The sequence below is a fragment of the Panthera tigris genome, chromosome F3, assembly GCF_018350195.1.
Source record: "Panthera tigris isolate Pti1 chromosome F3, P.tigris_Pti1_mat1.1, whole genome shotgun sequence".
NCBI lineage: Eukaryota > Metazoa > Chordata > Mammalia > Carnivora > Felidae > Panthera > Panthera tigris.
The window spans coordinates 44,909,413-44,937,177 of NC_056678.1; the positions used below are offsets into that span (position 1 = coordinate 44,909,413).

The 27,765-nt window shown below is 40.7% G+C and overlaps 2 protein-coding genes across 6 annotated transcripts in view; both read right to left on the reverse strand.

Moving 5' to 3' along the window:
- The window catches only part of EIF2D (eukaryotic translation initiation factor 2D), a 29,282-nt gene extending 16,775 nt beyond the window's left edge, over positions 1-12,507 (reverse strand). For all 3 annotated transcript variants that reach the window (XM_042975897.1, XM_042975896.1, XM_042975895.1), the window contains exons 1-4: positions 12,237-12,507; positions 11,096-11,286; positions 9,445-9,528; positions 8,844-8,934 (exon numbers count right to left, since the gene is read on the reverse strand). In XM_042975897.1, the coding sequence (XP_042831831.1) occupies positions 8,844-8,934; positions 9,445-9,528; positions 11,096-11,286; positions 12,237-12,292 (422 nt within the window). In that variant the 5' untranslated portion in view covers positions 12,293-12,507. The remainder of the gene's footprint in view (positions 1-8,843; positions 8,935-9,444; positions 9,529-11,095; positions 11,287-12,236) is intronic.
- Positions 12,508-17,813: 5,306 nt separating this feature from the next.
- LOC102956603 (complement factor H-like) overlaps positions 17,814-27,765 on the reverse strand; it is a 200,018-nt gene continuing 190,066 nt past the window's right edge. For all 3 annotated transcript variants that reach the window (XM_042976088.1, XM_042976096.1, XM_042976095.1), the window contains 7 exons: positions 26,836-27,018; positions 26,194-26,403; positions 24,147-24,320; positions 23,269-23,445; positions 22,389-22,562; positions 18,676-18,858; positions 17,814-18,211 (listed from right to left, as the gene is read on the reverse strand). In XM_042976088.1, the coding sequence (XP_042832022.1) occupies positions 18,003-18,211; positions 18,676-18,858; positions 22,389-22,562; positions 23,269-23,445; positions 24,147-24,320; positions 26,194-26,403; positions 26,836-27,018 (1,310 nt within the window). In that variant the 3' untranslated portion in view covers positions 17,814-18,002. The remainder of the gene's footprint in view (positions 18,212-18,675; positions 18,859-22,388; positions 22,563-23,268; positions 23,446-24,146; positions 24,321-26,193; positions 26,404-26,835; positions 27,019-27,765) is intronic.

Below are 27,765 nucleotides of genomic sequence, written 5' to 3' on the forward strand. Positions count from 1 at the left end.
ATGATCTTCAGGGCTCAATTCTTCAGGTATGAACCTAACTGAGCGGTACTGGTAGGAATAAAGTTGCTTCCTGGAAAGAAAAGCCTCGGTGTCATGACTCCGTGTGAGAATTCTGCTATATTACTTGGGGGCTCGTCCGGGATCTGATGGTGCGTTTCCACCTCCTTCGTCACTGGGGATACAAACCTCAGGGCACCAGCAAAGGCGGCCTCCCCTGGCGCCAGTGGACTGCTTGATCCGCAGGAGACCAGCCCTCCCAGCATGCCGAGGCAAGGACCCCGTGTGTGCCAATGAAACCAATGAGGCCCAGGAACCAGCTCAGGGAGCACTCCTTGTCAGACTGGTAATAACCTGGGTTTGTTTAGGCATACTTGCCCTTAAGAGGCAGAAGGGGAACCTGATCATCTCCCAGAGTTGCCATAGTAGTTCTACAAGGGACAAAGAATGAAGCTGCAACTCTAAGGTGTTGGGCACTGGGCAGCAGGTTGGAGTTGCTGTGTGAGTGTGTGTGGGGACTTGTCTCTCGTTCATTTCCTGGGTCAATGACTATGATAATTAGAGCCAACTGTCTCTGGTTATTCTATCTCAGAACGGGGACTTTAAGGAATATTCCCAAGAAGCTGCCGAAACTACTTTTATTTTGGGGAAATTCCCTATCTTCTCTGGACTGACACAGACTGCCTAATTCCACTAGTGGAAAACAAAACAAAACAAAAGAAACCTGGAGTCTGCTTCTCTGTCTGAGCTGATAAGATTTAAAACTGGGAATTCTCTTTCTGTGCCTTCTGCTCATACCTCTCCTCTTCTGCCTTCCCTTCCCCCTCCTTTTCCACACCACCTGGGGGGCAGCCTGCATAACTGGCTCCTCAATGCCTCAGGCACCATCAGCCCTTTCTCCCATCCTAGAGGTCTTGGAGCAAAGACCACACACTTCATATTTCCCCACCGGTGCCCCAGGTAAAAATAGACAATGGGGAACAGATTGATTCACTTTTAAATGGACACAGATGGAACATATTTAGTATTTAAATGGATTTAAGTTTGTTGGTTTAAAACAGACGACTCTTTAGAATTATCAGCAGTAAATATATAAAACTTTTTTCTACCTAAGGTTTTCTAAAGGTCAAATAAACTGTTATCTCTGTTGCAATTTGTCAGCAAAAAGGTGACTTAAAATGATGGTTAATTTTGTCTGTCTCAAAGTTTTCATGGGTAATTGTTAAGATAGCTTTCAAAGTCATTGGTAACCTAAAACATTAAAGTTTTGCTTGCATGATAAATTGAGATTGAATTCATTAGATAGCTAACGAGATAAGAGGCTAAAGCACTAATTACTAGACGTAGGTTTGTGCTTCTGACTTGTCACAGAGAAACTAAAGATATTTGGATCTGTGGGAAAACATGCTTTATGATTAATGGATTCTTAAGTTTGCCATCTAAAAAAATTCTGATGTAACATAAAGTACACAGTTAGTTACCACTTAGTTTTCACTGGAGACTAAGGTTTCAAAGAGTTAAAATTCTGCTAAATGTAATTAAAACCGATAAAAATAAGAAAAGCAACTCTGTATGTAGAAAAGTAGGAGATATGAAAGAAAGATATAAGAAATGGAAAGATATTTTTGTTAAAGGTAAAAAAAAAAAAAAAGTAATTTTGTCCTAAATGAGACTGGTTATTTGGAGAGAAATGGCTTGGGATAAAATCTAAACGCAAAGAAAGGTTGTAGAAGGTTCATGAAGAAAATCTTCACACAGAAATTTTATGTGTGGTCAGGATGCACTAAGGTTACAATAAAAGGATTTTAAAAGTATACTGGGTTAAGATTAAAACTCCCCCTCCTTTGTTCCAAAGGCTGGGAACATGATGTCAATACCCTTCGTGCCGGCCTCCAAATCCTCCACATTTCTGTTGTTCCTGGTCAGCAGAGGACTGGATGCCCATGCCATATGAGGGAGGGATGATATATGAAGGGCTTTTACTAAGATATGTGGGAGCCATTTTACTAACCTTAGTCCATTGTATGCTGAAAACGGATATCCACATGGCTGAAACATATTTATGTGGGCATTGTTGAAAACAGCAGGGGAATAGACCTTGACTTTGGCTCTTTAACCCCTTCCCTCAATGGCCAATAATCAATATGTAAGTTACTGTTGGGCCAAAATAAAATTAGTGCATATTATGACAACCAGGAAAGTCTTGCTTGGTCACAGTCCATACCCCAAAGGTCCTGCAGGTGGGAAACGGAGGGGTAAAAACAAAACAAAACAAAACAAAACAAAACAAAACAAAACAAAACAAAACAAAACAGGAAAGACCAGGTCAGCTCTTGGGAGGTAGGGTCAACCCCGGGTAAGAATGACTACTCTCAGCACCTTGCGAGACTGACAGGGCTTTTGGCTGCCAGTTGCATAGCCAGCCAGAACCCAGGGCCAGGAGATGAGGTTTCTCCTGGCCAGCTATAGGAAATTGAGATAAGGGACAACTTTCTTCCTCTTTCCTATAAATGGGTAATTCCCCAACCAAGGGCATTACTCCTTTGGAATGCATTATGATTCATTTTCTTTTGCACAAAGGCTTGGCCCCAAAACAAACTGGAAGAGGGAACCTGGCCACCAGAGGGAAATATCAATGACATTACTATCCTACAATTGGACTTGTTTTGCAAATGTGAAGGGAAATGGGGAGAATTCCCCTATGTTCATTGTATTTGGGCCAAAACAGACCTAGAGAAGGAGGAAGGGAAGTCTCCCACCTCAACCTCCTCCTCCTCCTCCTCCTCCTCCTCCTCGGGTTCTCAATCTGTAAAAAACAAAAAATACAATTCTGCTCCCTGCTACCCACCTTATCCAGGCCCTCCCTGTAACAGGCATGTATCCCTTATAACAAGCTAGAATGCCAGAAGAAAAAACCTTTATGTTACAAGGTTTAAGACACATAAAAGGAGATCTAGGTAAATTTTCTGATCGTTAAGTACATAAAGGCCATTCAGAATATTATGTATGTTTCGGTGTTGATCTGGAAAGATATAATGCTTTTGTTAAACCAGACTCTTAATGAGACATGTTTTGAAAAAAAAAATTAAGGAAATCTAAGATTTGGCCCTTAAATTATGCTAAATTAGTCACTATCTTACAAACACAAAATGAGAGCCTGATGGCCTTCCTGAAGAGGTTGAGGGAGGCTCTCATTAAATATATGGCCATCTCCCCTGACACCCCTAAGGCTGAGATGATTTTAAAGGACATTTTGTCACTCAAGCAGCCCTAGATATTCAGAGAAGATGCAAAAATCGGCTGTTGGCCTTTGAAGGGACCCTGGAGGAGCTCTGATGAGCTGCCAATTGGGTATATTACAACCAAGATCAAAGGAGAATAAGAATAAAAAAACAAAACAAAACAACAAACAGAAAAGGAAGCTTAAAAAAAAATAATCTGAGACCTTAGTTGTGGCCTTATGTACTATGTCAGACCGGACTTCCCAAGGTCCTGGCACCAAGTGCCATTTATATGCCCGTTCAGAGCACTAAAAGGAGAATGTCCTCAGAGGGGACAACCAAAATGAAAACCCTATAAGCCATGCCCCTTATGTGGAGACAATCAGTGGAGATCCGAATGTCCTCAGGGACCTCTATCTGTGAGGGCTCAGATAACTAATGTCCCTGGAAGGGACTAAGTGGGGCCTGGGGCTCTTCAAGGTAGCTCCCCTAAACCAACTGTCTATCAGAAACTCAGAGCCTTGGGTAACTCCAGGACAGAGACACAATTATGTGAGTTTTTAGAAGTTACTGGATATTGTAGGCTGCAGATACCAGGTTCAGGAAAACAGTTTGCCTGCTATATCAAGTATTAAAGGAAACTCAATCCCATCTACTCTCCCGAAAAAATAATAAACTGGGGTCTGACTCCTAGACACTGTCTCCAGCCCTTGGAATGATTATAAACAGAGCAGAGTCATTACTATTACCAAACTCACAGAGCTAAAAGATCATTAAAACACAGGATCAGGGGCGCCTGGGTGGCTCAGTTGGTTAAGCGTCCGACTTTGGCTCAGGTCATGATCTCGCGGTCCGTGAGTTTGAGCCCCGCGTCGGGCTCTGTGCTGACAGCTCAGAGCCTGGAGCCTGTTTCAGATTCTGTGTCTCCCTCTCTCTCTGACCCTCCCCTGTTCATGCTCTGTCTCTCTCTGTCTCAAAAATAAATAAACGTTAAAAAAAAAAAAAAAAAAACACAGGATCAGACCTTTCTTTTAGGAAGGGACAAAATTTAATCAAATGGCCTAAAGGGTGTTTACTGGAAAACAATTTGTCAAGGACAGTTCTGCAAGTGGTAGCAGCCTGTGAGGTATGTCTTAAAAACAATCCTTTCGGGGCGCCTGGGTGGCGCAGTCGGTTAAGCGTCCGACTTCAGCCAGGTCACGATCTCGCGGTCTGTGAGTTCGAGCCCCGCGTCAGGCTCTGGGCTGATGGCTCGGAGCCTGGAGCCTGTTTCCGATTCTGTGTCTCCCTCTCTCTCTGCCCCTCCCCCGTTCATGCTCTGTCTCTCTCTGTCCCAAAAATAAATAAAAAACGTTGAAAAAAAAAAATAAAAAAACAAAAAAAACCAAAAAAAAAAACCAATCCTTTCAACCATAAACTTGCTCTCCCAGACAATCAAGAAACTGGAGGCTATCCAGAAAGGACTGACAATTAGGTTTCAATACTTTTACTAATTGGTAAAGGTCTTCCCCTCCAAGACAGGAAAGGCACAAAAAGTAATACAAATTCTGCTTTATAAAATAATATCCAGGTTTGGCTTACCTAAAAATTTACAAATTAATCATGGTAAATGGCTGCCTCGACTCTTTCTCTAGAACTCCTGGCTCTTGGAAGTTTTACACCTCAAAATAAAGCAAACTGCTTATACTCAGCAAAACTCTAAAGAACACCTCACAAGCATTAGAAGCTTTAAAAAATTTTTAAATGAAGTTAGGGCCGAACTCTTAAAAATAGAGCTGCCATAATGACTAACTGCTCCTGCTCCTCCATCACCTGGGTTATAAGAGAGTCCCTGACATACGTTGTTTACAAAGGCAGGGTCTCTCCTAGACTGTTTGACAGGTTTGGAAACCGTAGACATTATCTTAAGATACTATCTTGTCGGTCAGTATAATCTTTACTTTGTGTTTTTCTCTTTATGTCCACTAATGTTTATGCTACCTCATGCCTGCCAGCCTTCCTGTAAAACCATACTGTGGGCCACTCAACCGACTCTTGGGTAGACTAACAGCTGTACCCCCACACCATCCCTTATCAGCTTAAAGAAGCCGGAACGGTCATCGTCCCTGTTTCCTAACAGCAGTTACAGGCCCCACTTCAGGGAAGAAATAAATAGGGAAAGGGTTGACATTAGGTAGGGAGAGATAAAGGACCTTCAGGGAGGCAGACTGCAGCTGCAGGTGGGAGGCAAAAGAAGCAGATGGGGTTCTCCCTTTATGAAATCCTTTATGGGTGCCCTCCCCCCATTATCAAGGGCATAAGAGGAGATCTAAATGAGGTAGACAATCTAACACTAAGACAACAGATGTGGGCCCTCGGCTCTACCCTAACCACCTTACACCACTGGGTCAGGGATATTACCTGTGAATCTGAACACAGATGCTCACCCCTTTAAACCAGGAGATGCAGTATGGATAAAGGAGTGAAATGTCCAACCCCTAAAGCCCCCTCTGGAGGGGCCCATTCACTGTTATTTTGTCCACCCCTATTACAGTAAAAGTGGCCAAAGTGGGTCCCTGGATTCACTACAGCAGAGAAAAGCTGGCATCTCGAAACTGGGAATGCATTCCTGGGCCTTCAACGCCATACAAGCTGACCATACAGAAGAAGATATCTGCAACTCCAGAGGCTTGGGGAGACTGCAGCCCTGCTTTAGTCACTCTGGAAGCTGACTAATCTACACACAGCAGAAGCTTAAGGAATCGATGGTTTGGTGAAACAAAAGACTGTCCTTATTTTCCAGATCTATTTCCTTACTGTGATGCACTGTCATGTCCTGTTTCTCACTATTATTGTGATTCTTTCTCTACTCTGCCATAGGATTGGCCGAGGCCACCCCGGCCAGCTGGAAATGTGGGGAGAGGTTTCTGTTAACACTCACCTTCCTTTTGTGGATAGGATACTTTGATGGTACCAATGCTGGGAAACAATGGCCATGAGAGACTAGAAAATCAGATCCCCACAAACCTTACAGTAAAACAAAATACCCCAGTCCTACTACCGGGGTTTGGCTTCCCAAAAGCTCAATTATTGGGAAAGACTGTCTTGTCTAGTGGGGAAAAAATTCATCACCATCTGTTAAAAACTTAACATGCCTAGGCCAAAGATTTTATAACTCAAATGCCCAAAAAAACCAATGTTGGGGAACCCCAGATCACCGTAAGCCAGATCCCCACCGCTTATCTAACTTCTCTCATCTCCAAGAGGCTGAAGACAATGTCAACGCAGCCATCAAATGGTGGGCCCCAGGGGGACTACACTAGATGTGAAAAAGGAGCGCCTATATAGTACCTCCCTAGTCTGGTCAGGGTCATATGTGCTGGAAACTATTCGTCCATGTCTTCCTGATCCCACTTGCCAGAGGGAAACATTTGGGAGCCCAAGTGTATGGACACAAGGAGACTAAAAGGAAGCAGGGTGCCTTACAGATTGGTAATTAAAAAGATGATAAATGGCCTCCTGAGCATATAATCCAATATTACGGCCCTGCCACCTGGGCAGAGGATGGGTCTTGGGGCTACCACACTCCTATTTATGTGCTAAACCACATAATCAGACTGCAAGCAGTTGTAGAAATTATAACCAATGAAAATGCCAGAGCTCTTAACTTACTAGCCAAGCAGCAAACCAAAATGTGCAATGCCATCTATCAAATGCCATCTATCTACCTGCTTGCTTCTGAGGGAGGTGTTTGTGAAAAATTTACCCTGAGGAACTGCTGCCTACAGACAGATGATGAGAGGAAAGTCACAGAGGAGATCACAGATCAATGAGAAAGGTTACTCATGTCCCAGTTCGGATCTGGAAAGGTTGGGACCCCGGGGAGTTATTTGGAGGATGGTTTTCAACTCTCAGGAGATTCAAAACCCTCATGGGAATTATCCTCCTAATTTTGGGAGGGTGCTTAACCTTACCCTGCTTAGTTCCCTTGGTTGTACGGTCCGTCTCCAGTCTCACTGAGGCCATGATTTAAAAAGGACAGCCACTCAAAAAAAAAAAAAACAAGAAGAAGAAGAAGAAAAGCAGGGGGGGGCGCCTGGGTGACTCAGTCGGTTAAGTGACTGACTTTGGCTCAGGTCATGATCTCGCAATTTGTCATTTCAAGCCCTGCGTTGGGCTCTATGCTGACAGCTCAGAGCCTGGAGCCTGCTTCGGATTCTGTGTCTCCCTCTCCTCTTCATGCTCTGTCTCTCTCTCTCAAAAATTAATAAACATTAAAAAATTTTAAAAACAAAAAAGGACGGCCACTCATGTAATAATGTTATAAAAATATAAACCTCTTGGGGAGCCTGGGTGACTCAGTCAGTTGAGCATCTGACTTCGGCTCGGATCATGATCTCATGGTTCATGGGTTTGGGCCCGCGTCGGGTTCTGTGGTGACAACTCAGAGCCTGAAGCCTGCTTCGGATTCTGTGTCTCCCTCTCTCTCTACCCTCCCCAGCTTGTGCTCTGTCTCTATCTCAAAAATAAATAAATATTAAAAAAAATTTTTTTTAAATATATAAACCTCTAAACCAAGATGATGCTCTATGAAACAAAATAGAGAAGTCTGAGCATCAAAGGTGGAAATGTTTCTCTCCCTAAGGAGAGAAAAAAAGAGAAAAAAGAAAGAAAAAACAAAAAACAAAACAAAAAAACTTTAAGGTAACCTGGCTATGTGCCTATGTGACAACATCCCTCATGACCTTGTAAACGAAGACTACTTAATTAGACTACGTGTTTGTGTGTGTTACCATATATGGGAGACAAAGAAATAGAAAATGTATAAAAAAAATTATACCACGAGACATTCGGGGTCCAGTTCTTTGGGTACAAACCCAACTGAGTGGTGCCGGCAGAAATAAAGTTGCTTCCTGGGAAGGTAAGCCTCGGTGTCACGATTCTGTGTGAGAATTCTGCTACAAAGAGACTAAGAAGCCAACAACTAAATGCAAAAGGTATCCTAGATTCTTTTTCTTTTTTTTAATCTTAATTTTTGAGAGAGAGACAGACAGAGCATGAGCAGGAGAAGGGCAGAGAGAGAGAGAGAGGGAGACACAGAATCTGTAGCAGGATCCAAGCTCTGAGCTGTCAACACAGAGAGCCTGACATGGGGCTCAAACTCATGCACCGTGAGATCCTGACGTGAGCTGAAGTCGGACGTTTAACTTTAACCCCTAGACTGGATTCTTGAATGGAAAGAAATTTCATGGAAAAGCTGGGGTAATATGAATAAAATCTACAATTGTATTCATAGGACTGTGCCAATGTTAATTCCTTAGTTTTGATACCTGTACTTTGGTTATAAAAAAACGTTATCATTACAGGAAGCTGGATAAGAACTCTATACCTCTATACTATCTTTGTAACTCTTGTGTAAATGTAAAATTACTAAAAAAACAAAAACAGCAGCAGCAGCTATGCTTGGCCCACATGTATAGACAGCCCCACAGGCTCACTACCATCCCCCAGTGGCCCACTCCACAAGAAGCTGCTTTTTCTTCCTTTAATCCTTTATCCATAAGCTTGGGAAGTTGTCATTTCCCAAACCCTTCCCCAGTTTTACCCAAGCTTTTCCCCCAAAGGCACAGCGGACTGACACAGTACCTGTTCCCCAGCAAGGCAATGGCACAGAGGTCACCCTTCTGTACCTGAGGCAGACCAGCAGGGGGCACCACGAGTCCTGGCAGCATCAAATCTGTAGCAAACAAACAAATGCATCACAACCTGTATTCTGCCTCTAAACAATTCCAAGTTCTACTTCATCATTTATTCATTCATTCAACCTACAAACCTTTATCAGGTATCAGCTAGGTTATTCATAATGAAAATTAAAAGATGGCAACCCGAGTATCACACCATTTCCCTAGGGGGGCTAGTGGTCCAACTGAAGCACCAAGGCCAGTTCCATGACCTATCTTATTCTGGTTTCCCAAATTTAGCTTACTGACTTAAAGGACAGCATATGGCAGTTCACAAACTGTTTTCTCATTGAAGTACAAAGTACAAAGCTGATTGAAGCCTTTCAACAGTGTCGTAGACGCCCAGGGACCTCACGGAAGCAGTCAAGAGAGAGATGAAACGCAAATGGGGGAAAAATTCCATTTTTCTACCATATGAACGCAGGAAGCGGGTACATTTATTGGAGTAGTCGGTCCTTCCTAAGTGGGTTTCAGTCGATAGCCAGAATATAGGGAAATCTTCTTACCTGCTCCCCCCACCAGTTTTTCAAGCACCGGAGGCCACGTTGTGAAAGCTGGGAGAAGGTCAGGATAGGACCACAAGGTATACACTGCCCAAAAAGAGACACAGATTTATTGCCAAAAAGTCAATCCCCTGGGGCACTGGCAAAGCCAAACGCAAAGGCCACTTTAATTCAGGGACAGTAAAGGAACTCAGCTCAAAGCTAGAGAAGAGGCTATGAGGCCCAAAGAGGGTTCATTCTGGTCTTTTTGTGTTTTTTTTTTCAAATTTAAATGTATTTATTTAAATTCAAGTTAGTTAACATACAGTGTAGCCTTGGTTTCTAGGGGTTTCGTTCTTAAAATAGGCAGATTCTTTTTTTTTCTAATATACCTTTTTATCTTTTCATAATCGCAATATAAGCGATTACAAATATACATAAAAATGCTTACAAATCACATAAACATATTTATACCATTATACAGCCATATAAAATGGAAATATGGAAGGATAAATATTAGGGTATCATCAAGAATTTCCACACTTGTGAAGGTGGTAAAACTACTAAAAAGTGAAAAAGTATACATATATACAAAATTACATGTGAATGTAATTTTTAAAAATTATAAATGGTAATCACTCTCTTGTCTTTAAAGCTCTCTCCTCAGTGACTAAGGAAATCTTCTGTGGGTATGCTTAGGAAATAACAGGGAGGCAGTGGGCCCACAGGCTTTGCTATTGGAATGAAGAAGGTAGATTCTTAAAAACCTGGATGTCACCTGAGACTGGGAGGCCCCATCATTCCACCTGATTGTAGCTGCAGAAATGCGCACAGCAGGTAAAAGCGGGGACAAACACCAAGGAGGATTCCATTTGTGACCTCAGAAACAAGTAGACTAAGAACAGGGCACCAGCCTGTAAACAATTTGGAAATTTCCGCATGTTTATTATTTGTATTCCCTCTGTTTTCATAGTGATTAGTGGTAAAAACCCTTAGATCAAAAAGCGCCCGTGTCCGTACAGCAGCAAAGTGGGGTGGGGGCAGCAGCGGCCCAAGGAGACCGCCCTACGCTGCTGTAGCCCAGCTTAGGGCAAGAAAAGCCCCAAGTGACAAAGCAGGTGTCAGCAGCTAGAGACAAAAGGACCCTAGATGTCTGAGATCTGTCACAAGGAGAGAAACCAAAGGATCCTGAGAGCCAGACAGAGCCGAAGGAAGAATCCCTGGGGGGTATCTCGATGGGAGTACATCACTAAGACAGCTGGGTACGTGGTTTCATTAACCCAGCTTCTTTCCCATCACAGGATCTTTTCAGTCTCTAAAGAAAATCCTGCTAGTCATCCTTTTAAGATGTATTTCTCACATGTTCTGAAATGCCACCCTTTTCGAGACCCCTGCTCCATCCCTAGTTAACCCACTAGGAACTACTATTCCTTCATCTCAGAATATCTCTTGGCAACCACGCTCTTTCTGTATTGGCCCTTTCATTCTCCCTCCTACGGCAGTAAGTTTCGACCTTGAAAGACCCAATTCTAGGGACACTGGGCCCGAAACGATTCTTACGGATGGTACTGGGAGATTTGGCACTTACTGTTTTGAGTAAGACAGGTGAATGAAAGAAATAAGGAGAAACGGATGCCAGGCAAGGATTACAATAATGGCCATCCTGTTGCCATACCTGTCGGATACAGATTTTTCTCCACTTCGAACAGGATGGGGTTACCACCGCTCACGTACACGGTCACTGCATCCCCTCTGTGAGCATACAGTTTCACAATGTTGAGCTCCTCCTTTCCAGGTACCAACACAGAGACCTGATCTGTTCCTAGAGTGGGGAAAGCAGCCATCACATCAGCCCGAAGCTTTCTCCTGCAGAAAGCAAACCAATGAGTGGTATGAATCGTGCCTGGATGCATTTTGAGAAATGCAAAGGATTCGGAAGGACTTACTATCAAATCAAAGGGCCAAGGAAAAACTGCTTTATGATGCCCTACTCTCGTACACTCTTCCAAAACATCCTATTCTCTTTCACATCCAATGTCTCCTCTATTGTCACATATTCTTGGGGGCAAGACTTTCCATTTTACGAAGAAAGAGGGAAACTGCAGTAACCAAGTTAGCCTGACTGGAAATTCAGCCCTGCCTTCCTGCCTCTATGCCTAGCCCTCGCACCCACTCCCTTCTCTATATGCTTGGCAAACCTGTCCCGATGCTTAAAAAGCTATACCAGGGCACCAAGAGTGACAACTATAGAACACGGGGTCCAAAATTCGCAACGTGCTATCTGCGTTTGCGACACTGTCTGAACAGATACAGGTCTCCTCAAAACATGTCCCGTAATTCTCCCTCACCTCTCCCTCCATCTGTCTGTCTCTCCTGCCAGAAGTAATCACTAGACACTGTTCCTCCCATCGTTGTAGTTCCCGGTTCCCCATCTGATTTCTCCTCAGGGACTTAAGCTCTTAGGAGAGTGGCACCCTGTCTGTCTGTCTTTCTTCCTTCCTTCTTTCCTCTCTTTTTTGGCGCCCTCCGCAATACCTTCTATAGATCGCAGTCAGTAAGCGCCGATCGAAGTACGTTTTCCTTTAAACGAACGACAATATCCAAAAGATAGCCTGGGAGATAAATCAGGCCTCCTCTCCCTCTTCACCCTCAAAACATGTCTATCCCAGCCTGGTCCCCTGGGGTCCCTTCCCCCGCTGGACCCCTCGGCCTCCACCCCGGGTCGGCTGAGCTAGTCCAAAAGGGCTGTGGGCCAGCCGGGATGGAGAAATGGCTGGGTGTCCTGGTGGGCGGAACAGGGCCCTTCTCTCCCTCACCTGTCCGACCCCTTGATGGCCGTGTTGGACTTGACCCGAAAGGCCTTGGCAAACATGTCTGCTGGAGTGGCCTGGGGAAGAGAAGGAGAGCACAGACGCCAGGGGCCGTCAGGAACGCGACAACGCGGCACCGTCCCGACCCGCAGCCCTGGGGGCAGCCATGCTGGGGCCCGGCCGGGAAAGAGGCCCGGCTGGAAACCCGGGCCGCGCAGCTTCGCGGCTTTGGCCGCTGCCGAGACCGCGGCCGCCCCTACTGACAGGACCCGGAACTGAAGCAGGGAGGGCGGGGCCCGGGGAAGGCGGGGCGGATTCCCGCTCCGGCCCTGCGCCTGCGCGACTGGCTGGCTCCTGCACGCCTGCAGGGGTCCCGCGGTGGCTAAGGTGTCTCTGTCTATTGCCGCTCAGTAGGCGTTAGGGCGTCTTGACTTCCCTTCAGTTTAATTCAGCCCCACAGAAGTACGTGACCGTTGTGTTTTATTCGTTTCGTAGCCCTCTCGAATGGTTTTCTTAAGGGCTTTGTTTGTCTTTGCATTTAATTGCATGCTAGGAAGTCTCCGAATTTTCTCTTTTGTTTTAAATTTACATGGGGTGATAGCAATACGGGGAATCCGCCCTCGTCCAAGGTTTGCGCCTCCTGTTATGAGTAAAAACACTACAAACAATCTTCCAATCTGTTTTAAAATAGTTTTGACCACCTGCAGGTAACTTTTGCAAAGCGTTATTGCATTTTGGGTCAGGTGTTATATGGGGAGGGGAGGGTTTTCCAAAACTAAATTATTCACGTTGTTTAATAGAAAAAAAAAAAATCTGTGAGCCAGATTAGGGTCAGGTTATGGCTTGGCTTCTCCCTAGCAATGTGATCCTGAGCCAACGACTTATTCTTTCTAAAACCCTTGAATTCTCTGAAAGATGTGCATGGAGTACCTACGTCATAGGGTTTCCATGAGAAACGATTGAAGTAATGAGTGTGATGTGCTACACAGTGTTTTGCGAATTTCCAGTCATATCTTTCAAAATTCTGACAGGTGTGAAGTTTTGGGTTTCCCTGAAAGGGACTGCTGTGTGCCCTGGAGGCATGGATTTAAAGACCTGGGGTCTTGGCTCCTACTAGGTTAATTTTTGCGCATGGGAACGGTTAAGGGCAGAGTGTCCATCCACCAGGAAATAAATACTAATTGCTCGTTCGCTGACACAGTTACACAAAGGAGGATTTCACACTGCGCGTCCAAAGATTAGGTCTCCCAGTGTCTGCCCGCCACCAGGATTCTTACAAGGGCCCCTAACGTGGCCTGGGGCCAGGCGCAACTTGGGCTCCTCCTACCCTTCTGACCTAGGAGGCCTTTTTTCTCAAGCACCCCAGCGACAAGGCCAAGGTCAGAGGAGCCCAGAGGAGGGCAGTGCCAGACAGCCTTTTCCCTTCTGGCTCCCAACGCAGCCACATGTGGGGACGCTTGATCCAGACTGTGCTGTTGACCAGTGTCTACCGCAGCACAGCTCCTGAGGCAGCCTCTGTGCAGGGAGCTGAGGAAGGCTAGTCAAGAGAAGATTAGAATAATAAATACGACAACAGCAAGGTACAGATAAATGTGTAAAATCACCTCCCTTCTATATATTGAAAAAAGGAGATTAATAAACACTGGGAGGATGACAGAAACTAATAAAAATATAACTTTATTAAATGAGGAACAGATAAATGATGGAAAAAGCTTACTCTTCACAGAGCCTTGTCATGTGACTTTGACTTTTTTTGTTTTTTAATTTTTTTTTTCAACGTTTTTTAATTTATTTTTGGGACAGAGAGAGACAGAACATGAACGGGGGAGGGGCAGAGAGAGAGGGAGACACAGAATCGGAAACAGGCTCCAGGCTCCGAGCCATCAGCCCAGAGTCCGACGCGGGGCTCGAACTCACGGACCGCGAGATGGTGACCTGGCTGAAGTCGGACGCTTAACCGACTGCGCCACCCAGGCACCCCGTGACTTTGACTTTTGAAACATGTAGCTGTTTTTCATATCTAAAAAGTTTAGCTTAATAGAGGAAGAAGCATGATTTAAAATTAAAATATGAATGCAAATAAATGTAAAACTGTATTAAGTTGGGAAGTGAACCAGAAGGTTCAGAAACCTTCAGGATTATTTGAAGTCATTTTGGAAGAGAGTACTTACATTCAGAGTTGAACATCCCGGGACAAAATCAATGCCAAGACATTGTAACCTTCATTCAGTAGGTTACCTGGTAGTAGTAATGTTTGCATTAAACTTTTTATATTATTTTTGCAAATATTGAAATATAAGAATATGTGAGTAAAGAGAAGAGACAGAAAATGTACTAGAAAGGTTTTAACCCTGTGTTATTAAACTTGAATTGTAAGATCCAATAGGAGCAAATGAATTTTAAATTTCACTTCTATTTCAGTCTTCTGACAAGCAAAAAGACATTTAAAGACGTTTCCACAGTGTTGAACATTTCTATTTCAGCATAATTCTCTTCACAGCATGGTACAATTCTTGGGTTCTAAACACTATTTCCCAGTAAAAGGAATCAGACCCCTTTGGAAAGGTGTATGCTTACAGGCGTTGGGCAGGGAAATACCCAGCGAGCCTGGAACATCATGTTGTCTTAAGAAATGCTCAAAGAATGATGGGGTATAACAAAGCAATCAGCAGCTAGTTTCAAGAGGCTCTCAACTAGCCAAATTTGGGATACTTTGAGTTTCAAAGACAATGCCTAGAATTAATTATGACAAATTGAATAAATAACAATTCAGGAATCCATGCTGATTATCTATCTATCTATCTATCTATTTATTTATTATTGTGTGAGAGAGAGGAGAGCTCGGTGGGGAGAGTGGGGCAAATGGAAAGAGAGAAAGAATCTTAAGCAGGCTCCCCACTCAGCGCACAGCCCAGAGCTCGAGCCCTGGGCTCGATCCCATGACCTGAGCCAAAATCCTGTTGGATGCTCCACTGACTGAGCCACCCAGGTGCCCCGGTGATACATTAAAAAATATACATATATATATATGGGGCGCCTGGGTGGCTCAGTCGGTTGAGCATCTGTCTTCAGCTCAGGTCATGATCTTCCCGCTCTGAGTTCACGTCCTGCGTTGGGCTGTGGGCTGACAGCTCAGAGCCTGGAGCCTGCTTCAGATTCTGTGTCTCCCCCTCTCTCTGCCCCAACCCACTCGTATTCTATTTCTGTCTCTCTCAAAAATAAACAAACATTAAAAAAAAATTTAAAAAATGTGTATATATGTAAAGCTATCAGAAGGTCACTATCATCAAGTTCTTATTCTAAAATATTCCTATTTAGTACCAAGGGCACAATAGTTGGCTTCTAAACACTATTTCCCAGTAAAAAGAATCACGGGTGTCTGGGTGGCTCAGTTGGTTAAGTGTCTGACCTCCACTCAGGTCACAATCCCGTGGTTCACGGGTTCAAGCCCTGCGTCTGGCTCCGTGCTGACAGCTCAGAGCCTGGAGCCTGTTTTAGATTCTGTGTCTCCCTCTCTCTCTGCCCCTCACCCACTCATGCCCTATCTCTCTCTCTCTCTCTCTCTCTCTCTCTCTCAAAAATAAATAAACATTAAAAAAAAGATTCAGACCTTTTTGGAAACATGTATGCTCTCAGGTATTGGGCAGGGAAGTATACAGCAAGCTTGGAACATCATGTTGTACTAAAGAGAAAAGAAATGCTCAAAGAATAATGGGGTACAACAAGGCAATAAGGAGCTCATTTCAAGAGGCTCTCACTAGCCAAATTTGGGATAATTTGAGCTTCAGAAATAATGACTATATTTAATTGTGACAGTTGAATAAATAAAAATTCATGAATTCATGCTGATACATTTATTATTTTTTTATTTTTTAATTAATTAATCAATTATTATTACTTTATTTTTTTGAGAGTGCAAACTCAATGGGTGGAAGAGGGGCAAAGGGAGAGAGAGCAAGAATCTTAAACAGGCTCCACACTCAGCACAGAGGCTGAGCTGGAGCCCAGGGCTCAATCCCATGACCCTGGGATCATGAACTGAGCCAAAATCTAGTCAGATGCTCAACCAACTGAGCTACCCAGGCTCCCCACTGATACAACTTTTAAAAAAAGAAAAAGAAAAAGAAAGAATATCTCTAAAGCCATCAGAAGGTGGCTTTATCAAGTCCTTACTCCAAAAATTGGAAATTAAAGAGCAAATATAAAGATTTACCAAATCTTTTTAGGTAAAAGTATTAAGGAGTTGGCAAATCAGCACTCATCTTTACATGGGAATGGCAATAAATGCAGAAAAATATTAGAATTAATCTTAAAATTTACTATTTCGCAGCCAAAAATGAAAATAATTGGTTATAGGCCATATTGGTTACAAGGCAAGTGTCGTACATACATTCCACAGGCTTTGGGTGAAAGGTTCTGGAGAAATAGTATATACACCAATATTGACAGCAAAGATAACTTGTGGATTGTAACAATATTCCTTTAAATGTGAGAAAACTGACTGTCATTTGTGATTCAGATTTAGATAAATCGGCTCCAGCAGAGACAGCCTGGTTTCTCATTCTGAGAATACCACTTGATTTGATGCAAATGAAGGAAGAAGCTATCACCTTAAGATACTTTTACCTTGGACGAGCACTGGGTGTTGTATGGAAACCAATTTGACAATAAATTTCATATATTAAAAAAAATACTTTTACCTTGCTTATATCTTTATTTTCATCCTAAAAATTTCATGTTTTTGTAGAAGTTAAAAATGTTTTCGGTCAACTGATTTTAACTGTTTATGTTGTTTGAAATGTATGAATTTAAAAATTGCATTTCAGACTCTTGTGGTTGAATGTGTTCAAAACTCTCTATACCAACAAAATCGTGGAGATGTCATTAGATTTGAACATCTTTACCAAAGAGGTCTTCATAGTTCTCAACATGTATTGCCTTACTTTATTTTAAAACAACATATTCTTGTGGTTCAAAGGTGATGTATATTAAAGACAGATACAATGGAGAATGCAGGTTAGTATTAAGAAGTTAAACAGCTACTCTTAACCCTAGTTTCTCTAAATTCTGCTGTCAATTTTTTATTGTGCTTCCTGACAATCTTTGTTTTATAAATATTTATTCAGTGTTCAAAGCACACTGTGCGTGTGTTTACACTTGACATCAGATTTTTTACTTTTCATGTCATGTTATCATAGTTATGTACCCAGTTCGATTCTAATCTCCCTTTATTCTTTCTTTAATTTTCATTGTGCTAGAGAGTTATCTTGTAGGAGATCATGTATTCCATTCTTTTTTTGGTATATCTTTCTTTTGATAGATAAGCAAAAGTAAGTAATAACTACTTACATCGTGTTAACATAGGTATGACGTAGTTAGGTTTTGAAGTGTTTTTGAAGTGAAACTATTTTGAAGATGGAAAAGCCTTTTCTCCCATTTCCTCCAAAACGGACGGTCTCAGGAAGCCTCAGAAGTTACCGAGGAAGATTTGAGAAAGGTAGGAGAAAGATGCATAGAAGTCGTCACTGAAGTGATTGAATCTCATTTCTTGTCATAGATATTTTTTTAATAGGACACAAAGCATTTTGGTTTGCCAAGTTTTAATGAAGTGCTTTTAAGAAGTGATTTATTCACTTCTCAGATTATAATTACATCATCCATGAAATATTTAACACAGATTCTGATATGAATATAAAGGAGTTTAACAATACCTGACAAAATAAGCATGAAAAATTTGAATAAATGTACATGTTTTAATTTTAGGACTGCATCTTAACCATTGCTTTTTACACAAACAGGATAGGTCAGTTTCCCGTCCCAACAGGTTGCTCGGAATGTTTGTTGTGATGTCTGTCTACGATATCCAGAATTACATTGAAATTGAACAGTTTCCCTTGTTTGGAAATATCTCTTTTTCTTAGAAGACCATCCTAATTGTATGTTATGTTTTCTCATGGTTTCTTCTGATACTATACAAACATCTGAAGATTTAAAAAAAATGAACATAAGCATTAAGTAGTAAACAAATATTTTCCACAGAATTTCAGACTTTCAAAGTAGAATCGTCTGCACTGGTCCAGGGCTTTGTTCTCAAAACCTTTTCCGACCAGTTCATTGACAATCCATCACATAGATGTAAACCATTTTAAATGATTAACGATGTAAAAATGAGGTACTGTGTTTAAGGTGTGCTAATTAAATGTTCTAATGAAAGATGCAGCATGTCAATAACAATAGGAAGAGCTTTCATTAAAGAATATTTTGGTGCTGTGGTTGCTTGACTAAGACCTTTTTTCTAACTTTATTTCTTCACATATTAATATTTGGTAGTCAAACATTTGATAGAATGATTGTGGTTAATCCATGAATATTCTGTTAATAAAGCAAAACACCTTTCTCATTATAGTGATTTTCCCAGGATCCAGGTGAATATTAAGATATTTACCCAAGCACTTTGGCGGTTCTGACCACTGTCCATATCTGCATGTGATGACCTTGTTTCCCTCAAGCACATACAAGGACTGGCACTGGTACTCAACAGATGACCCTGGAGCATATTCTGATGTTGGGAATGTGGTCATGTCTCCATTGTCAATAGCCGGAGGGGGCCCACATTTTTCTTTAGGGTCTAAAAAAGAATATTATTTGATTTATTGAACATCCAAAGAAAAACAGGGTAAAGTAAAGCAAATAAAAATATAGCACAATATACAACATCAAGACTGGTGATTTCTGCTGACAGAAATGATTCGTTGGAGAAATTCTAATCACTGAAACTGAGAAGAACACTTTTAAGCACTTCCTTTTGTCCCACATGAAAGCACACACAAAGCATTAACAAATTGTCTGCTTTGTAGTATTCTGGTATTAAAAAACATTTTCCCTAGTGAATAAATGCCAGACAGATGGAGAGCTAATATACACAAAGAAATTTTCTCATTAGTTACAACATATTGTAGTGTCTATTGGATCTCAAGTCACTGTGTATTGACTTTCATTGTTATTACAAAAGAAACATCAGCTTTAATTAAGTCAAAGAATTACAAATTTGTATAATGTGAAAGGGAATTGTTGGCCTCCTATTCTGGACAAGGTGAGGTAGAAACATTTCTGCTAATCCCTTTGCTAAGTAAAACTAAAAACCCTGAACGTATCATAAAAAACAATAAAAGGGATTATGGAAGATGCGGAGTAGATATCGATCTCATCAGAGACCTTGGGATTCAAGGAATTACACTGTAGTTAGTGAGTTTGGGTTTTCATTGTCTCTTCTATGGATCCTGGACTGAGCACTGAAGAAGACTGGAACCCAGAAACAATATCAAGTTCATGGAAAAAAAAAAATTCCAAGAATTGCCTGCTCTCTTTAGCCAAAGGCCCAGGAAAGGAGTATTCTAACAAGACAGAAGTATTTTTTACAGTATTCGAATAACTCCGAAAAAACATCATCAAGAAACCATGACCATTCCTCTCCACGTGTTGCTCAGAGATCAACAGTGATCAACACAGGCCAAGTGAGGTGCCCAGACTTCTATCCACACTCAGCAAACAAGACGCCTCTCCACTTTCCATGGTGTCAGTGGAGGCCAAGTGGGAAGTCTGGACTTGCACTCTGGCAGTTTTGGAGGCCTGATAAATAAGGGATGTCAATAAAATCCGGAGCCTTAAAGCATCATATCCAAAATGTCTAGAATACAACTGAAAATCATTCATTATAGGGGTGCCTGGGTGGCTCAGTGGGTTGAGCATCCAACTCTTGATTTGCGCACAGGTCACGATCTCACGGTTCGTGAGTTTGAGCCCTGTGTTGGGCTCTGTGCTGGCAGAGAGGAGCCTGCTTGGGATTCTCTCTCCCTCTCTCTGCCCCTCCCCTGCTCACACACTGGAATGAGTGCTCACTTTCCTAAAATAAATACACCTTTAAAAAAAGAGAGAAAAACATCACTCATTATGCCAAAGACCAGGAAAACCCCAAAAGAGAAAAGATAATCAACACATGGCAACACTGAGATGACACAGATAATGGAATTATTTAGTGATGGTTTTTCAAAATCCAATGGGAATTATAACACAGAAAAAGAGAATAATGTATTTTTAAAAATCCTCACTGGATGGGCTCTATCATGGATTACACATGACAGAAGGATAAATAAACTCGAATATAGAATACAGACTACTCACTTTGAAAACAAACAAAAGTGGACAGGGCTTCAGGGACCAGTAAGAGTATAGCAAAAGACTGGACAACCAGAAAGGGAAAAGAAAGGGGTTAGAGATGAAAACAAACAAACAAACAAACAAACAAATAAAAAACCCTCAAACAATAATGGCTGAAAATCTCCCATGTTGGGCACAAGGCATAAACATTCATACTGAAAAAGCCAAACAGGATAATCCTAAAGAAATTCAAGCCAAGATACATCATAATCAAACTGAGGGAAACTAAAGAAAAGGAAAAATCTCAAAAGCAGCTACACAGAAATTAGGCAAACCTCTAAGGGAAAAAGGGTTCAAGTGTCCGTGGGGTTCTCATCTGTGTCCATGGATCCAGAGAGCAGTGACAACGTTTCTCAAGTGCTAGAAGAAAAGAAACTGTCATCTCTGAATGCCACATCCAGTGACGCCATCCTTAGGATACAAGGGAGAAATAAAGACGTTCTGAGACAATGGAAAAGGGGGGAAATATCTCCAGCAGATCTACCTTTAAAGAATTGCTAAAGGAATTCTTCAAATAGCACCGAAAAGATAACAGAAGGAGGACTGAGACTTCATGCAGGAAGAAAGAACAAGGCGACTGAGAAAAATAAGGGTAAATATAATAGACTCTTTTTCCTAAGGAGTTTGTTATATTGGATGTTTGGGCAACATTGTATCATTTCCTATAGTGCTCAACATATGTAGAAGAAACACTTAACATTTATCCCCCCCCCCCCCCCCACCAAAAGGTATTTATGTTTAAAATGCGGGAGGGTAAGAGGTGCCTGAGGGTTTTAGTCACTTAAGCACCTGACTCTTGATCTCAGCTCAAGTCTTGATCTCAGGGTGGTGAGTTCAAGCCCCGCAATGGGTTCCACGCTGGCTGTGCAGCCTACTTAAAAAAAAAAAAAAAAAAAAAAGGTAAAATAAAATAAAATGTGGGGAGGATAAATGGACCTAAATGGAAGTAAGGTTTCCACATTTCACTTGAAGTGGTAAAATGTCAATTCCGGGAGGAGTGATAAGCTATCTATGTACATCTTAATATTAGGGCAACCACTAATGAAACTATACAATGAGATATGCCCCCAAACAATATAGAGGTGTCAAAATAATATTATTTTAAGATGTTTCAAAAATCTACAGTGATGAGAAGAAAGGAAACGGAAGTGAGAAACAGGAAACACAAAACAAACAGTAAAATGCCTGACACAGCCCCTAATCTATCAAAAACTACTTTAAGTGTAAGTGGTTTAAATACTTCAGTGAAAACACTGAAATGGCAGAGTGCACACGTAAACAAGAACCGACCGTCTGGCGTCTAAAGAAACTCGCTTTAAACGTGAAAACATAGGTGGGATCAAAGTAAAAGACTGGAAAATATATATGCCAGGCGAAAGTGGATTTGAAAACAAGTGGCTATAATATCGCCTTTGTTGGCTCCCTTCTTTCGTAAACTCTAAATGCTGGAGTGTCCTATGATCGAGTTCTCAGACTTTTTCTTCAGTATACACTAATTCCTGGGTTGAGCTCAACTAGTAACCTTCCTTTAAATATAATCCACACGCTGAAGAAGCCCAAATTTGTATCAAATTCTGGGATCACGCCCCAGCTGCGGATTCCATGTCTCCAAGTGGAATTTCATAGAGCTGTCAAATGTCCTCAATGTATCTTTAATACATTTATTCCTCAGGAAATAACCGAGTGTCTTAATGCTTAACACAGAGAGAATTTTCCATGATTCCAGCTGTCCTAATCTGGTCAAATCTTTCATAAAATAAATACATCCACAAAAAAGTCCACTGAAAGAAAAAACTGGATTTTAAGCAACACCACTTTATTTGCGATTAAAAAATGAACCAAAATAACTACTTCATTATATATTTATATTAACATATTTAGTCCCTGAAATTATCTCTTAATATTTAACGAGAATATTTTAAGGGAAATAAAACACTTTACCTACGCACTGAGGTGGTTGTGTCCAGTTCCCATTTGAACATGTCACTTCTCTGCCCCCAACCAGGTAAAAAGGTATGATGCATTCATAACGTGCCCTCTGACCAGGTAGATACTTAGACATCTCATCCAGTATAATAGCATTTTTCACTCTGGGTGGATTCCCACAGGAAATATCTGAATAGAAAGAAAAAAAGTCGCATCTCTAACATAACGGTCATTTTGAATAGCAAATCAACGCACGGGATTCCAAATAGATCTCTAAGAGGATTTTAAATCAACAGTTAATCTGTCATGAAAGGCTGCTAATTTTAAGAAATTTACATATAAGATTGAAGAAAAGGAGATAAAGCAATATCTTTTATTTTATAAGACTTGGCAAAATAACAGAAAAATAAATGTATAATTGACAAAAACAGCCTTCAATGATTCTTTCTTGCAAACGCTTAAGGACATTTCAATGCATAATGTATAATTCACCAGTGAGATTCAGGTGGACATAAATGTAACAGGCTATAGGTATGGTTCCTAGACTGGAGTATACACTGAATCCCTTGGGAATTGTTAAGACACTTTCAGGGTTGCAGCCCCAGAGTTTTTGCCACCACAGGTCTGAGCAAGCCTGTGAATTCACATTTGCGTTTCTAACCATTTCCCAGAAGATGCTGATTCTGTTCTTCCAGAGACCACAGTTTGAAAACCACTGGGCTTTCAGATTGACCACTGAGTACACAATTATACCCCTTTATGTTAAAACATAAACTTCTTCGACCTGGCCTCAAAGAATAATCCATGTCCATTTCATAAGTGCTCTTAGAAGGAATTGCATATTATATTAGTGAAGACATTTTGACAAATAGGTTTCAAAATTTCATTGAAGTACCTCTGCACATTGGCTTTCCTATCCATTGGCTGTTAATACACTGGATAGTATTTGGTCCATCCAAAAGGTAATTATTTGGACATTTATAAGTCACTTTTTCTCCTGACCTATAGAACGTCTTCTTCTGGCCTATGGGTGTGGCATTACCGAAGTCGGGTAAGCTAAAACAATCCGTGTCTGAAAGAAAAAGAATATGTACTTGTTCAGTAAATATTTTAAAATACATAATGGCTAATAACTATAATGTAGAATAATAGGTACACATCGAACCAATGAATACCTTGCAAAATTTTTCTTATACCTTGAAAAAATATGTTAGAAGTCTTCCTTATATTATATTGAATAGTCCTAGGTTTATCAAAGTATAACATGGGGATGATGACATCGTAAGTCTGAAGAGATATGGATACATGTAATGCTTGAGATCACACTTCTTACATTCAAATTCTTTCTTGCCCATACAAGCCATCTACCTTATTTGTATTTTCACCTCTATCAAAATCTGTTACCCTTATTCATGTCAAATATCTCAGAAAACTATACGTACAAGGAGATAACTGACAAACTAACAGTAAATTGAATAATGATGGGATTGATGAGCAGGGACCAGCTGTGACACAGGAACAGAGATGAGAAGTCTGAGGATGTGTATCACAGGAGGTCTAATGTGCACACACGGTGACATGAAAGTGAAATAATTTGGCTCATGCTGTCACACTTTTATTATTACTACGGCTATTAATTCTCTACTAGAATCCACAGCTTCCCAGAGATACCTTGTTAAATTATGGAATTACTGCCTAGTTTCATATTTGTACCATTTATGCTCTGAATTAAGAATATTTATCAATCGTAGAGTAAAATTAAATACACTATACTTTTGCATTCTGGTGCATGGGACCATTTTCCTCCTATACATCTTATGAATGCAGGTCCATTAATCTCAAAACCTTTGGTGCATTTGTATGTTACTTCTTCCCCATATTGGTAACTGTCTGATACGTGAGATAGAATACCATGTGGAATCAAGTGTGGTGGCTCACAAGAAAGTCCTAAAAAAAGAAAGAGACAAAGAAAGAATGACTCCATGTTTTACTAAAACTGAAACTTAATTTTATGCATTGGTTGACAAATTTGGCAGTTTATTTGAAAAAAATAACACAGGATCTGCAATTATATCACGGAGATGGTGTGCAAATGCTTCCCAAAACCATCATTCTGATGTATCCAGTTGACAACCTGAGTAGGACTTTGAAACTAAACATGTCAGTACATTATCAGCCATAGCGACTTCTTTCTAGATTGGTTTCCTGAGGCAAGGGAAACAAAAGCAAAAATAAAGTATTGGGATTACATCAAAATAAAACACTCGTGTACAGTGAAGGGAACAATCAACAAAATTAAAGACAAGCTACAGAAAGGGAGAAGATATTTGTGAATGATGTACCTGATAAAGCGTTAGTAACCAAAATATATAAAGACCTTATAAAACTCAACACCCCCAAACCGTAACCCAGTTAAAAATGGGCAGAAGGCAAGAACAGACATAGATCCAAAGAAGACATACAGACAGCCAACAGACACATAAAGAGATGCTCAACATCACTGATCATCAGGGAGATGCAATTCAAAACTACAATGGGATATCACCTCACACCTGTCAGATAGGCTAAAATCAACACACAAGAAACAACAGGTGTTGGCAAAGATGTGGAGAAAGGGAAACCCTCCTGCAGTGTTGGTGTGGGAATGCAAACTTGTGCAGCCACTCTGGAAAACAGGGTGAAGATTCCTCAAAAAGTTAAACGTAGAACTACCCTATGATCCAGCAATTGCACTACTAGATATTTACCCAAAGAATACAAAAATACTACTTCAAAGGGACTCATGTGCCTTGATGTTTATAGCAGCATTATTTCCAATAGCCGAGATACGGAAGCGGCCCAAGTGTCCACTGATAGATGAATGAGTAAAGAAGAGGGGGTACAAATACACAACAGAATATTACTCAGTCACAAAAGAAAGAAATCTTGCCATTTGCAATGACACAGACGGAGCTACAGAATATAATGCTAAGCGAAATGAGTCAGAGAAAGATAAATAACATATGATTTCGCTTATATGTGGCAGTTAAGAAACAAAACAAATGAGCAAAGGGGGGTGGTGGGGGGAAGAGGGAGAGGCAAACCAAGAAACAGACTCTTAATTATAGAGAACAATGTGACGGATACCAGAAGGGAGGTGGGTGGGAGGATGGGTTTAGCAGGTGATGGGGATTAAGGAGGGCACTTGTGATGAGCACCGAGTGTTGTATGGAAGTGTTGAATCACCATATCCTACAACTGAAACTAATATTACACTGCATGTTATCTACCTGGAATTTAAACTAAAACTTAAATAATAAAAATAAAAAAATAAAAATGTCAATATATTTATGAAAGACACTATCAGTGTTTCTCAAACTAATAGTGAATAATAAAAAGAAGAGCATTGAGAATTAATCATCTTATGTACCATGTGTTGTAAGAACTCCCATGACATTATAGGAAAAACAAAAGAAATTTATAAAAACTCATGGCAAAGCAATCAGTACAAGTTCCATATATAAATGGGTAGGAATATGAATAGGCGGTATGTATACGGACAGAGAGGTTTAGTTGTACTACACATCTAGTTGTCATTAAACAATTGCCAGAATTCAAAGTGAGTCTGTAATGAGTCAATGAAATTACCACAAAGAGGATAGATTTGATTGTGCAAAAATTGCTGTTAAGGTACATGAATATATAAATGATTTTAGATATTTAGCTATAAATGAGTTTGTATATTTAGAAATCTAAAGGATTCTTTCTCACGAATTTGACAATTGATTATGCTTAATGGATTATATCGAAAATAGAATTGTGGTTTGCATACTGTCCTCACCTACACACCGAGGTGGAGAACTCCATTTTCCCATGTGGCACGTTATCTCATCTTTTCCAGATATCCTGAAACCATCCTCGCAAATGTAATTTAATTTGGTGCCATGTACATAAACCTCAGGTTTCAATGTTTCGTCCATCTCTTCTGAAAATTGAGACGATTTAATGGTTCCATGTTCTATCTGAGGTGGTTGAGGACATGGGCTTTTTTCTGTATAAACAACAGAGATCAATGTTTAAATTGAAAAATGTAATCAAATACTAGGTGAGGTTTTAAAATAAGGATAGTCTGAAAAATTAAATTACTGAAAAACTAAAAAACATCTGAAATTTGCAAGCTTATGTCTCCATCAAATCTACAGTAGTATCTGCTTGTTCACTCTGCCCCCACATTCTTGTCCTGTTCATCACGAGTGAAATTTTCTATGGTATTTACACAGTAACCCAAAGTTTTTGTCTGTTTCTTTCATAGTGGAAGTGAAAGAATGCCGATTGATTTGTATACTTAGATTGCAATTTACTGTTTCAAGATAAAGTGAAATAGATAGACAGAAAGGTCCTTATCTTGTTCATTTACACAAAGCACAGGGGAGTATTAACCTCATTTGAAAGAATGTTACAAAGCAAGTTATGCATTACTGACCAACGCAGTGTGGTATTGACTGCCATCTTCCATCCTTGCACACGATTTCCTCTGCATCCTGAATTATATAATTGTCTTGACAGACAACAGATACTTTTTCTCCATCCTGATAATTTACCGTCGTTGCCATATTGTGAGCATTGGGAATCTGAGGTGGAGGTGGGCATGACTGCATTTGTACTTCTACAAATATGAAAATTAGATTTTGTGATGAAAATCACAAGTTAAAAATACTAAAGAGAAAGCCCAATAATAATGTATCATAAACGATCAAATAATAAGGTTATGCTTAAATATGTGATCCTCTTCAGCCTGTAGAGCGCTTTAATACATCACACGTGGTCTTAATGGTAGTATCTTCCTTTTATTCCTTCTGTGATAAATCGTGCATAATTTATGTAAAACTTCTTTTGATTATTTCTAACCATTACGATGTACTAACTGAATCATCCACTCAGTAACAGGCACTAAGTAAATACTGATATTAGGATCTTTTTACAGCTATCTATAATCAAATGTATTGTGATTGCATTAAAACCCTTATAAGATGTGGAATGGAAAATAATTAGCCACAAGAAGAATTACACGTAATCAATTATATGATACAGGTTCCTGGCCAAGACATGAATTAGATATGGTCACTAGTGATTAACAGTGTGTCGTTTGAAGTTCAAAACTCTCTGGAGATACTGTTGACTAGGTTGCCGACACTGTTTAGAGATACACAGATGATGAAATGCACCCTGTTTAACGGATTAGACAGCCTGACTTTACTTCTATGACCAGCAAGGTATACAAGATTCCTTTGCAAACTTGAGTTTGAGCTCCCATAAAGCAGAGATACCTCACATGTATCGTGGCAGTTCATAACCTGGAGACAAAGATGTCCTGTTACAATGAGGGAAGACTCTGGACGGCTAACCCTGGAGG